The sequence below is a fragment of the Canis lupus genome, chromosome 8 (genome assembly GCF_003254725.2).
Source record: "Canis lupus dingo isolate Sandy chromosome 8, ASM325472v2, whole genome shotgun sequence".
In the NCBI taxonomy this organism is placed as follows: Eukaryota; Metazoa; Chordata; class Mammalia; order Carnivora; family Canidae; genus Canis; species Canis lupus.
Genome location: NC_064250.1, coordinates 34,906,762 through 34,919,115, shown reverse-complemented (window position 1 = coordinate 34,919,115; position 12,354 = coordinate 34,906,762). Strand labels below are relative to the sequence as shown.

General features: G+C 40.6%; 1 protein-coding gene across 3 annotated transcripts in view; it reads left to right on the top strand.

Moving 5' to 3' along the window:
* RTN1 (reticulon 1) overlaps window positions 1–12,190 on the top strand; it is a 215,853-nt gene extending 203,663 nt beyond the window's left edge. For all 3 annotated transcript variants that reach the window (XM_025443725.3, XM_049113638.1, XM_025443727.3), the window contains 6 exons: window positions 2,691–2,898; window positions 5,573–5,711; window positions 7,110–7,179; window positions 7,700–7,746; window positions 7,832–7,890; window positions 11,375–12,190. In XM_025443725.3, the coding sequence (XP_025299510.1) occupies window positions 2,691–2,898; window positions 5,573–5,711; window positions 7,110–7,179; window positions 7,700–7,746; window positions 7,832–7,890; window positions 11,375–11,417 (566 nt within the window). In that variant the 3' untranslated portion in view covers window positions 11,418–12,190. The remainder of the gene's footprint in view (window positions 1–2,690; window positions 2,899–5,572; window positions 5,712–7,109; window positions 7,180–7,699; window positions 7,747–7,831; window positions 7,891–11,374) is intronic.
* Window positions 12,191–12,354: the final 164 nt, after the last annotated feature.

The window sequence follows — 12,354 nt, the reverse complement described above, 5'->3', positions numbered from 1 at the left end:
TCTGCCTGGAAAGGATTATTACCTTGGTGCTCTGTTCTCAGCAAACTCTTCTAAAACAAAAATCATTTGGTGAGCTCATTTATATTTTGTGGTTAACGATAAGCAAATCATTAATGCATTATCCCCTTCTCAGATCTTTGCAATAAAGAAAAAGATTTTTAAAAGGGTAAATATAAAGATAAAAAGGATTAATCTAAAGGACTGAAATTCTGGGGCACCTGGGTGGTTCAGATGGTTGAGCATCTGCCTTCAGCTCGAGCTGAGCCCCATGTCGGGCTCCCTGCCTGGCAGGGAGTCTGCTTCTCTCTATGCCCCTCACTCTGCTTATGCTTTCTCTCCCTCTCTCTCTCAAATGAATACATTTTGTAAAAAGTAAAAAAAAATAAAGAACTGAATTTCTAATAGTAGAATGTCAGTCTGTGAGTGACTGGGGAAGGGAGAAAAGGCTTTGTAGCAGTAGTGCTTTTCCTTTTGCCCCTGGAAACCTACTTGTAGAACCAGCCCACTCAAAAGAGAAAAAAATCTTTGTTTCACACCAAAACAATGCTTGTGATCCTCTCCTCTGCTTCCTATGCAAAAGTGTTGTAAGAGAAAAAGGACAAATTTTTGCCAAACAAAATGGCAGACTCCTACAATCTTGTGTGTTAATGTCATTGGTGGACCCGCTAGGTGAGGAGTAGGTGGGGATGGATGAGAGATCAGCTCCAAAGTAAATTATCTCTCCAGCTTCAGATTTCTGAGGTATCCTCAGCCTGTTTTAAGAGAGCCCTCACCCCACCCCTTAAGTCCCTGATTTACTCTCCAGCCAGCCTGAGGTCCGCAATACTCCTCATATCCCCTCTATAGCATTAGAGGCTTGTCACAGCCTATGTGATCTTTTCAATACTGTTCCTTCAGCTAGTTACATACCTGTGTATGATGGGAGCAGCCCTCTGCTCTCTTCAATCTGGTCACCTTCGTTTTTCCTCTGAGCAGATGACTAGTATCTAATTCTGTAAACCAGATGCCTCCAGGTACACTGCACATGAAGCTGGCAGTGTAAGCAACTGCCATTTTAATTTGGTTGTAAGATGGGAAATTTGTCTTATTTTCTTTCTGAAAATGTATTGATGTAACGTTTTATAAAGACCATTTGTGGGCAGCCCCAGTGGCCCAGTGGTTTAGCGCCGCCTTCAGCTCAGGGTGTTATCCTGGAGACCCGGGATAGAGTCCTGCGTCAGGCTCCCTGCATGGAGCCTGCTTCTCCCTCTGCCTGTGTCTTTGCCTCTCTCTCTCTCTCTCTCTCTCTCTGTCTCTCTCTCTGAATAAATAAATAAAAATCTTTAAAAAAAAAAAGACCATTTGTTGCAACAACATGGATGGACGTTGAGGCCATTATGCTAAATGAAATAAGTCAAACAGAGAAAGACAAATATGGTATGATCCTCTTTATAAGTAGAATCTAAAATAGCTGAATTTGTAGAAACAGGAGAATGGTGGTTCCTGGGGTTAGAGTGTGGGGGAACTGGGGAGATGCTTTTGGTCAAAGGGTACAAACTTGCAAAATAAATTCTGGAGACTTAATGCAGCATAGTGATTGTGGCCAACAATATCGTATTATAAACTTCAAAGTTGCTAAGAGACTTGATCCTAAATGTCCTCACCACAAAAGAAATGATAATTATGTGCTATGACAAATTTAATGCTCTGGTGGCAATCATATTACAATGTATAAATATATCCAATCAACATGTCATGCACCTTAAACTTACACCATGTTATATGTCAATTATATCTTAATTTAAAAAACACTTGTGACTTGCCTCACTGGAGAATGAATTTGCATACATTCTTCAGCAAGACTTCTATGCCTTTTTCATACTCTGGTGGCTGGAATATTGAAAATACTGACATTCTGTATCATATTTGTTCTTTTGAACTTAATTTTTTTATTTCTAAGTGAAAGAGGGAAATAACTAAATGAGAAATACGATACAGATTTTAAAGCTGAATTCCAGATTTTTTAAGTCACAAAATGTGAGCAAATAGATTATGCTGTACAAGAGGGTTTAATCCAAATGGCAGCTCCAGGGATTTGTGAGACAGCTACTAACTTTTCAGTTTTGCTTGTTTTGAAGGTGGGCCATATCTTTACTCAGAAACCTTTAGCTTTGGCTAGGTCTCTGGACCCACTGCCATGCTTCTGAAGGTACCACTTCTCCAGAACCTCTGCTTCCATCACAGCTGTCCCTTTTCAGCAGTGGGAACCTTTGTATGACTGAGGCACACACCTCTAGGCCACCACTGAGGCATGAAGTTTGTCAGCAGGGCATCAAGATGCACACAATCCATGCCATCCAAAGGAACAGAACCCGTACTTCTGGGTCCTCTGCACTTTCAGTTTTGTTTCAAAGTCACAGATGGTATAGCCCAGCGAGACACACTTACAGAGGTATAGTCTCTGGAGATTCAACAGCCTTATCTGTGAATTTATGAACTACCCTCAGGGATGGAAAAAGTCCTCTAAAACAAAATACAATGACAGTAAGTGCCCTGGCCAAAGCCCTATGTCTACTCACTTGTGTTTGAGACTCCAGAGGCCAGGTGAGGACCTGTAGTGACCACGGCTTTGGGATGAGCCCCGTGGCAGCCCCCAGCAGCACTGCCCATGTTAAGAGTGTGTGTATGTGGGTTTTGTCTCCTCCCCACAGCTATTGACCTGCTCTACTGGCGGGACATCAAGCAGACCGGGATCGTGTTCGGGAGCTTCCTGCTGCTGCTCTTCTCCCTGACCCAGTTCAGCGTCGTGAGCGTCGTGGCCTACCTGGCCCTGGCCGCACTCTCGGCCACCATCAGTTTCCGCATCTACAAGTCTGTTTTACAAGCAGTGCAGAAAACCGACGAGGGCCACCCTTTCAAGTGAGTGTCCCAGCCAGACCAGCCCTTGCCCAGCCTCTCTCAAAACTCCTTCCCTCTGACTCTGGTTCAGCTCCTGGGCATTTGTGTGATGTGTCTCTGGGAACTGACCCCTCAGAGTCTCTCAAATGCCCTTTTATTAGCTGATATTGCTGGTGAATTTCTAAACCAAGCTCAGTTATGCCTATTGTAACACTTAGTGCTGTATTGAGTTTTTACATTTTCATTGCTACTAGCAAATTAATATGCATATTTAACATAAATGTATATTATTGATATTTTATATTTAATTACCACTAGTAATCATAATCCACCATATGTGTATAGTGTTTTATAATTTAAGGAGAGGTCAACATTTAATCCTCCCAACCCTGGAAGAAGGCAGAGCAGTGTAATCCCTCTTTATAGGTGGGAAAAATTGAGACTCTGAGAAGTAATGTGACTTGCCCAAGGTCACGTGACTAGTAACTAGCACAGAGTCAGGACTAGGGTGTTTGGATTTTTATTTATATGGTCTCTGGAAGCTTAATACTGAAGGGCCAACTTTCTGAGGGGTGCAAGGTTTATGAATAGTCTTATAATGTACCCTTCTCTGCATTTTTATACTAGGAAGTCTGACTAAAATGAACATTGAAGAGGAATGTTTTGTTTTGTTTTTTATTTTATTTAAATTCAATTAATTAACATATAGTGTATTATTAGTTTCAGAGGTAGGGTTTAGTGATTCATCAGTTGTGAGGAGGGATTTTTTTTTTAAGGCTATATACTGAGGCAGCCCAGGTGGCTCAGCGGTTTAGTGCTGCCTTCAGCCCAGGGTGTGATCCTGGAGACTTGGGATCGAGTCCCACATCAGGCTCCCTGCATGGAACCTGCTTCTCCCTCCGCCTGTGTCTCTGCCTCTCTCTGTGTGTCTCTCTGTGTCCCTCATGAATAAATAAATAATTTTTTTAAAAGGCTATATACTAAGAAGATGAAACAGGGCAGAGGGAGGTAATAGCACTGCCAGCTGCATGCCACCCAACTCCACCCCAATTATCTCCCAACTCTGGCATTTCAGCACTGGCAATCAGAATTACCCTCTCCTTTGGGGCTGGCACCAGAGTGCAAGCTGAGGTATCCTCCGTTCCTATAATGGAGGGACAGTTCTGAGTCCTTGATGGGCATTGTAGATGCTGCTGCAGATGGCTTCTGGGCCAGACCCAGTCATTTGCCAGGATGCCTCTGCATCCTCCGTGGCTCACCTTCACCCATGAGCTTATGAAGGCCTTAGGGCACCAGGCTCTTAAAAGGGGAAAAGATGCCTGGGACTTATTGACAGAAGGGGAAAACACTGTGTACCAGACCTCCCTTCCCAGACTCTGTTCCTGGCCTCGGTGTTAAACTGTTACAGTCCGAGGATTCTTGCCCTTGGGATGTAGTCGGCCTTCTTCTAATGCAGAGTTAGTGGATCTTCTAGGCTGTAACTTGGCTGGACAAGTTCCCACCCCGAAGGCAAGAGAAGCAGGGAAGCAGAGTGTCTTCATACCGGGGTTATTCCATGCCTATTTCAGGGGCCCCAGCCTGTGACCAGGGTTCACATGTTCAGAGTCCTGCTCTGCCCCAGCCTCTACCCTCAGCCATCCAAGGAAAGCTGGTGTCTTCCACGTTCTTGGCCTCTAAGACTGTCACATTCAATTAGCTCAATTACTTTATCTTCCTGTAGGAGACAAATTTAAAATAAAAAAACTCTCCTTTGGCTGAGTTGTCTTGATCGGTAAAAGGAATATCTGACTCAGACTATATTTTGGATCAAAACTTACTATCTAGACAAATCAACATTTTTCTATTTTTTTTCTAAAGAGTAGGAAAGCCGTAAGACTTCAGTGTAATCTCCAAAATCCAAACCAAATGCTACTTTACTTTTTTTGGTCTCAGTTCACAGAGTTAGGTAACACTGTAAGAACTCTAGAAATATCCTCTAGGTACACAACGTGGTGCTGTCTTAAAACAGAAGAGAGAGAGAGGGAAGGAGGAAGGAAGGATGCACCCATGGTGGGCAGCGTGGCCAAACGAGAAGATGGACTATTTGAGGAGCCTGGTTTATATACCCATAATCACATGTCACATTTTGAACAAATGAAAAATGTAGTCACTAAAAATATTGCTCTTAGTAGAAACAGTGAGCTTTTGAATATGGCCTAGGTCACTGGAGTTTTCAGGGCTCTCTACATAAAACCTGGAAGTATTTTCCCAAATTTTCGGCAATGAACAATGATTGGCAGCTAGGATTTTCAGGTACCTCAGTTACTTAAAAAGATAATACATCTCCATGCAGCCAACAAGAAATGAAGACTTTCACAACTACCTAGTGGGCCAGTGATGTAGGGAGGATACATCAAATGAGCTGATTTTAGACTGACAAAAATTTTCTCTGGCTGTGGCCAATTGCTCTGTATTATCAGCTCACCCATAATGCTATCTTGGGGACACAGAAATAGTCATAGCACACCACTAACAGCCATAATTCCCAGGTTCCCCATTGTCCTGGCAGTGGGTGTGTATGGTGCCCTACAGCCCCCTGGCTGGTGGTATAAAGCCCCCAGAGTTGACCCAGTGGTTGTCAGAGCGGGAGAAAGAAAACTCAGCTGTTTGGAGATTACCTCTGATGGGGCTTTCTGTGGGGATGGTTTATTGGCAGGACCTACTTGGAGCTCGAGATCACGCTTTCTCAGGAGCAGATCCAGAAGTACACGGACTGCCTGCAGTTCTATGTGAACAATACACTGAAGGAACTGAGGAGGCTCTTCCTTGTCCAAGACCTGGTGGATTCCTTAAAAGTATGATTGCTTATGCCATTCACTTGGCAGTCTTGAGTTTCATTTTCCCCAAAGGTATACTGTAAACCACCACAAAATGGTGAATAAGAAGCAATTGCTGGTTACATTCAAGAATGAGAAAACCTCCAGCTGTATAGTCCCGAGCGCTCATCCAGTCCAATCCCCTCATTTTACACCTGCCAAAACTGTGGCTCAGAGAGGCTAAGACATTTGCCTGAGATTGCCCAGTGAGTCACTGGCAAAGTCGGAATCAAACAGAGGGTCACACAGCTTCTAATTCTGTACTTTTTACAACATGCTAGGTTGTTTGTCCTTACCATTTTCAATTCCTCAGCCAATTTCTAAAATTAATTTTTAAAAAAATCTAGTTTGGGGAATGTGAAAAACATATATGCTTTCTTTGTTAAACACTGGCCTCTGCTAACAGTGAGCTGTCCATGTATCCTTATGTGATGTGGGCCGTGAGACTGAGCCTCCGAAGCAGAAGACCTTGGGCCCCTGGGTGCTACTCCTGGCACTCTCATTGAACTTACCAGGTTTTTTTGAACAAGCAGCTTTTGCCATCAGGCAGTGTATGTATAAGACTGAAGTCAGTCAGTAATGGTACGGCAGGGCCGGAGTGAGGTTGTTATGTGTTCCCAGGATGCTTTGTACATACTGGGCAGGGGTCTTTTAGCAGGGACTCCCAGCAAGTGTCTGAGGAGGGGCAGAAGCAAAAGTGCCTAACATGGCTTTGACCCTCAAGATGCTTTCCTGGAATAACATCTTTCCAGGTAATGACTAAAGAGAGACTCAGGGAGATTGTAATTACCTACCCAAGGACTTTTAAAGTGATGTTTCTATTTGTAGAATAATAATGGGCTAGAGCAGAGGTCAGCAGTCCTTATTTGCAAAGGGCCACATGGCAAATACTTTAGGCTTCACATGCCTAGATCTCTGTCCCAGCTACTTAGCTTGCCATCGTAGTAGGAAAGCAACCAAACACAATGCATAAATGAATGACTGTGGCTGTGTGCCAGTAAAACTCTATTTATGAACACTGAAAATTGCATTTCATATCATTTTTACATGTCACAAAATGTTATTCTTGCTTTGATTTTATTTGACCATTTAAAGATATAAAATTCATGCTTAACTCATGGGCCCATAGAACACAGGCCAAGGGCCATAGTTTGCTGATCCCTACCTTATTATTTCATTGGATCCTTCAAATCTTATAATTGGAAGTAAAGATTAGATCCTCTTTCAGTAATTCTGTGATGAGCTTTACATGTTTACATTTCCTACTGAAACCACGGAGTATTTTCCCTCAAATTTTAATCTAAAAAAGTCAATGAAATAAGACTCTCATCTGTCACAAATGACTTTAGAAGCTCTGATAATCATTTTGTTGTTTAGTTTGCAGTCCTGATGTGGCTCCTGACTTACGTTGGCGCTCTCTTCAATGGGCTGACCCTGCTGCTCATGGGTAAGGACAGATGAGTACGTTATGTCTTTCTTCACATGCTCTGTGAGCATAAAGCTTCTTAGGCTATTAGCCGTGAGTTTGTTGTCATAGATTCCTAGGAACAAGACACCACATAGTACAGGGCATTTTCCTGACCATCACAGTTCAACTAAAGAGTATAATATATATTACACATTAATAATGAATTTCTTAGTCTGAAGCATTTTTTTTCTCTTTAAGCACGACTCATTTTATTTGGTTTCCAATCAATATCTGTCTGCAATAGGCAGTTATAGACAAAAACTCATTTTCATCATGGGAGGGTATAGTCCATCCTCATTCCAGGAATCATAGCTTAATATCTGTAAGATACTCGGCATCCTTTATTTTCCTTATGGACTGCCCTGCCGTCTTTTAGCTAAACTGCTAGCTACTATAAAATAATGCTATAAATTACATAATTGCATAAAAACGTATCTAAAAGCTTATTCTCACTCTTAACTCTCGGAATTTTAATACTGTGTTTGCTTTTTCATCCCAGCTGTGGTTTCAATGTTTACTCTACCCGTAGTGTATGTTAAGCACCAGGTAAGTCCTGTGTGATGTCCAATATTCATCTTAAATTTTGACCTTGTGATCTTTGGATTTGCTCATGATTTCTTACTCTTCGTAGGCACAGATTGACCAATATCTGGGACTTGTGAGGACTCACATAAATACTGTTGTGGCGAAGTAAGTTACAAGTGCAATTCCTAAAAAGGAGAGACTGTCTTAGGCAGGCATTTGTATGGATTCGATAGGGGTAATAAAAGGATAATAAAATAGTAACTTCATTTATGATCACTCACTTATTTGAGTCTTGTATGCACTCCTTTCCCAATCATATTACTTCAGAAAATAGGTATACCTTTTAAAACTCTCAATTAAATAAAACTTTAAGTGGTTTACTTTGGGTATCGTGATGCATGAGCATTAATGAATAAATAACATTAAGCTCTGTCTGGGGACTAGCTCATGTCCAAGAACAAAATGGGCTTGAAGGAAATAAGGAAGCCTAATTCAGAAAACTAAAATTAACTTATAACAGTTTAATTGAAATAAAAACAAGCAAGTTAACATTTTCAACAATAAATACCACTGATTTTATAAACCATTGAAATTGTTTATACAACTTGAAAAATTTTTTAAATCTGTAACAGCTGTTATGATTCTATTACATCATTTTGACTCAACAAGTGTGTGTTTATTGACTTACTTAATTAACACCATTGCTTTTTAAACCTGAGTCTTCAATAGACTCTACTTTATGGTCATTTTATGTATCAGGAGATAAAAATTCCAGTTGTAAGTAGCCACAGCTAACATAGACATTAATCTTAGTTTTCCATAACTCTTAAGTTAGTGTTTGTATCTCTTCAACTAAAAATGATAGTTTTTATTTACGTTGTCATTTTATTAACAATTTTGTTTTCATCAAAAGCTGACCTAGGCTCCAACCAGAAATACATTCCACAGAAGGGCTAGACTTTATGAACACAAACTCATAATCTTAGACTCATGTGGCTGGACCCAGGTGGTGGTCAGAAGAGAGGGGTAGCATTTTAGCCAAATACATCTAAAACAAAACAAACAAATAAAACAACCACTTTAAAGTTCTACTGGTATCTGATTTGCATATTATCAGTTCTGATTCTCTCCTAAAGTATATAAAAATTTTTGGTTTTTACTGTGTACTGTTCATATTCTTCCTCTTAAATTCATGGTGAACTTGGATCTAGATCTGATCTACAACATACTTCAAAATGCCGAAATTATCACCTTGGACCCAAATGCAGCTAATACCTCCATGAAAATCCACATATTGAAGATAAAGTATTCATTATTTTGTATGGAGAAGTATCAGCATGGTATAGTATGAAAGTTGGTGGTGCTAAGACTGGGGAACCTGTTAAAGACCCTAGTTCCCAGGTTCTTAAAACAGACATGTAAAATTAGAATTTCTAGGATTGGGGACCTGGAATCTACTCTTTAAGGAAGTCCCCAGGTGACTTTTTGGCAATGAAAGCTGTGTTTTAGGGAACTATAGCAACACCAGAGCAGGAGAACACCAAAACACCAGAACACGAGCTTAGAAACTAGAAGATAGAAATCCTAGTCCCGAGTTGTCCAATACTTAGTTTGGGGATCTTGAGCAAATCATATCTATTAATTTTATTTCATTGATTGGTCAGTTGGTCCCAAAAAAAAAGACATCCCTGTGATGTCCCAGGTACTGCATGTAATAGGCACAGAGGGTATAAAGTTGAATGAGATGGTCCCCACCCTAGTACAGCTCTCAGCCTCTTTTCTTTACAGAACTGTAAAGAAATAAGTATGAGACAGTATAAGAACTACAGTGTAGTTGTATAAAATGTTAAGGTCAGGGAGATAAATAACTGTTCCTACCTAGAGAGATAATGGAAATGACATTAAATCCTCACTAAAATGAAGGCCTTTTGTTTTAGTTCAGGCTGCTATAGCATAGTACCATAGACCAGGTGGCTTATAAACAACACAAATTTATTTCTGAGAGTTCTGGAGGCTGGAAGTCCAGGATCAGAGTGCCAACATGGTCATGGTCAGGGCTGTCTTCCAGGTTATATACTTCTCGCTGTGTCCTCACATGGTAGAAATAGAAGGGAGCTCTCTGAGGTGTCTTTTACAGGGTACTAATCCTTACAGGGCTCCCTCATGACCTAATAAGTTCTGAAAGGCCTCACTTCCTAATACCAACACAGTGGGGGTTAAGTTTCAACAAATGAATTTGGAACGGGAGGACACAAACTTTGGGTCTAGAGCGGCCCTGGAGGATGAGTGACCATTCATCATGTGGGTGATGAGGGGAAAGACATTGCAGGAAGAAGAAATAATATAAGCAGAGGCAGAAGCATGAAAGTGTAGGTCAGGTAGGAAACAATGAGTCAACCAGTATGTCTAAAGCTTAAATGAGTAGAAAGATCAACTGGAAAGAGTCTAGAGAGAGAGGCTGAGGTCAAGTGTTGAATGCTCTAAGGCATGAATCTGACCCAATGGGAAATGGCCAGCCCCTGATATTTTAAGCCCGGGTGATGTAATCAGAGCTGTGTTTTATATAGAACACTATGACAATCTAATGGGAGGAGAATTGAACAGGAGAGTGGAGACCTGGCGGTCAGAGTGGCTAGGAGGCTATCATAGTTCACCAAAAGTGATAAGGGTATAGGCCTACTAAAGTGACGAAGAAGGAGAGAAGACAAAGAACATACAGTGTATGTACATACATGTACAATGCAATCGTTAAATTAAAATTGGGAACCAAGGCTGTGAAAAGGAATAGAAAGAAAATGTACCCATGAGAACTACTCTGGTTTCTGTAACTGAGCTTTATTCGGATTTGGCTCTGAGCGTCTTGGTAGCTCGAACAAAAAGATAAACCAGGTTAAGTTGCATAGATCTTATTATCAGAGAGGAGGGAACCAAGAAGTTCTTTGAGAGAACTTGTTTTGGCTGACACTAAATTTTGAAGGAAATTTCTTGGTAGAATCTTACCTCTAAGACTCCTACGCCTCTGAAATTCTGACTCCATGTTAGAATAATCCCCAGCAGAACTCACATCATTTTGCTAAATAGTTAAGAACATGATCTTTGGGATCAGGCTAGTTTGAGTCCATTTCTGGCATCTTTAGCTATAGGAGTTCACCATAAATGTTATTTGACTCTGTGAACCTGTTTCTTTATTTGCACATTGGGAATGTTAATACTTAACACTTAGGTTTCTGGGGATTGAACAAGATAAGGTCTGTAAAGTACTCTGACTTGGATATGAGACACACTCAATAAATATTGGGCATCCTCCTCCTCCTTATTGTCCTGTTATTGCCTGGAGATCTGTTGAAGAGGAGTGTGACAGAAAGTCCTAGACTAGGTCTGGAGATCTCAGTGCCACTATGAACTCTGTGCAGAGTAGATGGATGGAGCCTGTCCTGTTCATTTCTGGGTCTCAGTTCGATATGCAGAAATGTGTCTCTATTGCTGCATAGAAATGTGTTCATAGACACTCCTACTTTACTATTGTAGCTTTTATAATATGAAGCTGTTTGGTCAGCTAGCTCGTTAAAGCAACAACACATAATGAAGTCACAGAATGATTTCATTAACAACACTTGTGGCTTACTGTTTTTTGATATTGTCTTTTTAGGATTCAGGCTAAAATCCCAGGCGCTAAAAGGCATGCTGAGTAAATCGATGTCCCACCGGGGATTGGACACAAACCAGAATGTCTGGAGTGGTAACAGCTCTTCTTACATGTTACTGCAAATTGATTGTTTCTCCCCCCAATACCGTAATCTTAGAGACAAACTTTAAAACAGCTGTTTTTAGGCTGTTCCTGTACTCTTAGGATATTTGAGTCACTTGTGTCAAGCACTAAAGTATAGAGAAAAGTGTATTAGATGTGGTTTTAATTTTGTGTTGCTAAAAAAAAGTGCATGATGGTGAGAGCCCAACTTATTTTCTCTTCTTCGGTGTTCTCCTCCTCCTCTCTGCAATGCTTCTGTAGCTTCTAATGTCCCCTGTGGCTAGGCCTTTCCCGCCGAGTGCACCAATGCCGTAGTGGAAACCGCTTATATGTCCTTGGGTTGCTGGTTGGATTCATCTTTAATAACAATATATAGAAATGTAGACTGATGTTTTAGTGTTTTTCCAACACACAACATAAAAATAAAAACAGTCGACCGTACTTCTGGTAATCAGTTTTGTATAACTTAAAATAATTAAATAAATGAATAACCCCTCCCCCTCAAAAAAAAAAAAAAACATGCAGTACTTTTGTTGTGTGGGACTGACAGGCTGATTCACATGTATGGTAAAAAAAAAAAAAAGTACCAGCATGTTAACTTTATTACAATTTGTATTACTTTCTCTGTAGTTCCTAATGGACTTAATTATGGACTCTGGATATTTGCACTTATGTACTTGATACTGAATGCATAAATAAATGTTACTAAATGTAAAACCTTCTCCTTCTCTTCTTGTGGTATTACCAGAAAATGCAAAAATTCTAAGAGACATTCTTCCCAGGGCAGGCTAGGAAGCCTGAGACCAAGAACTCACTTTGTTTTTGTTTTTTGTATATTTTTTTATTGGAGTTCGATTTGCCAACATATAGTATAACACCCA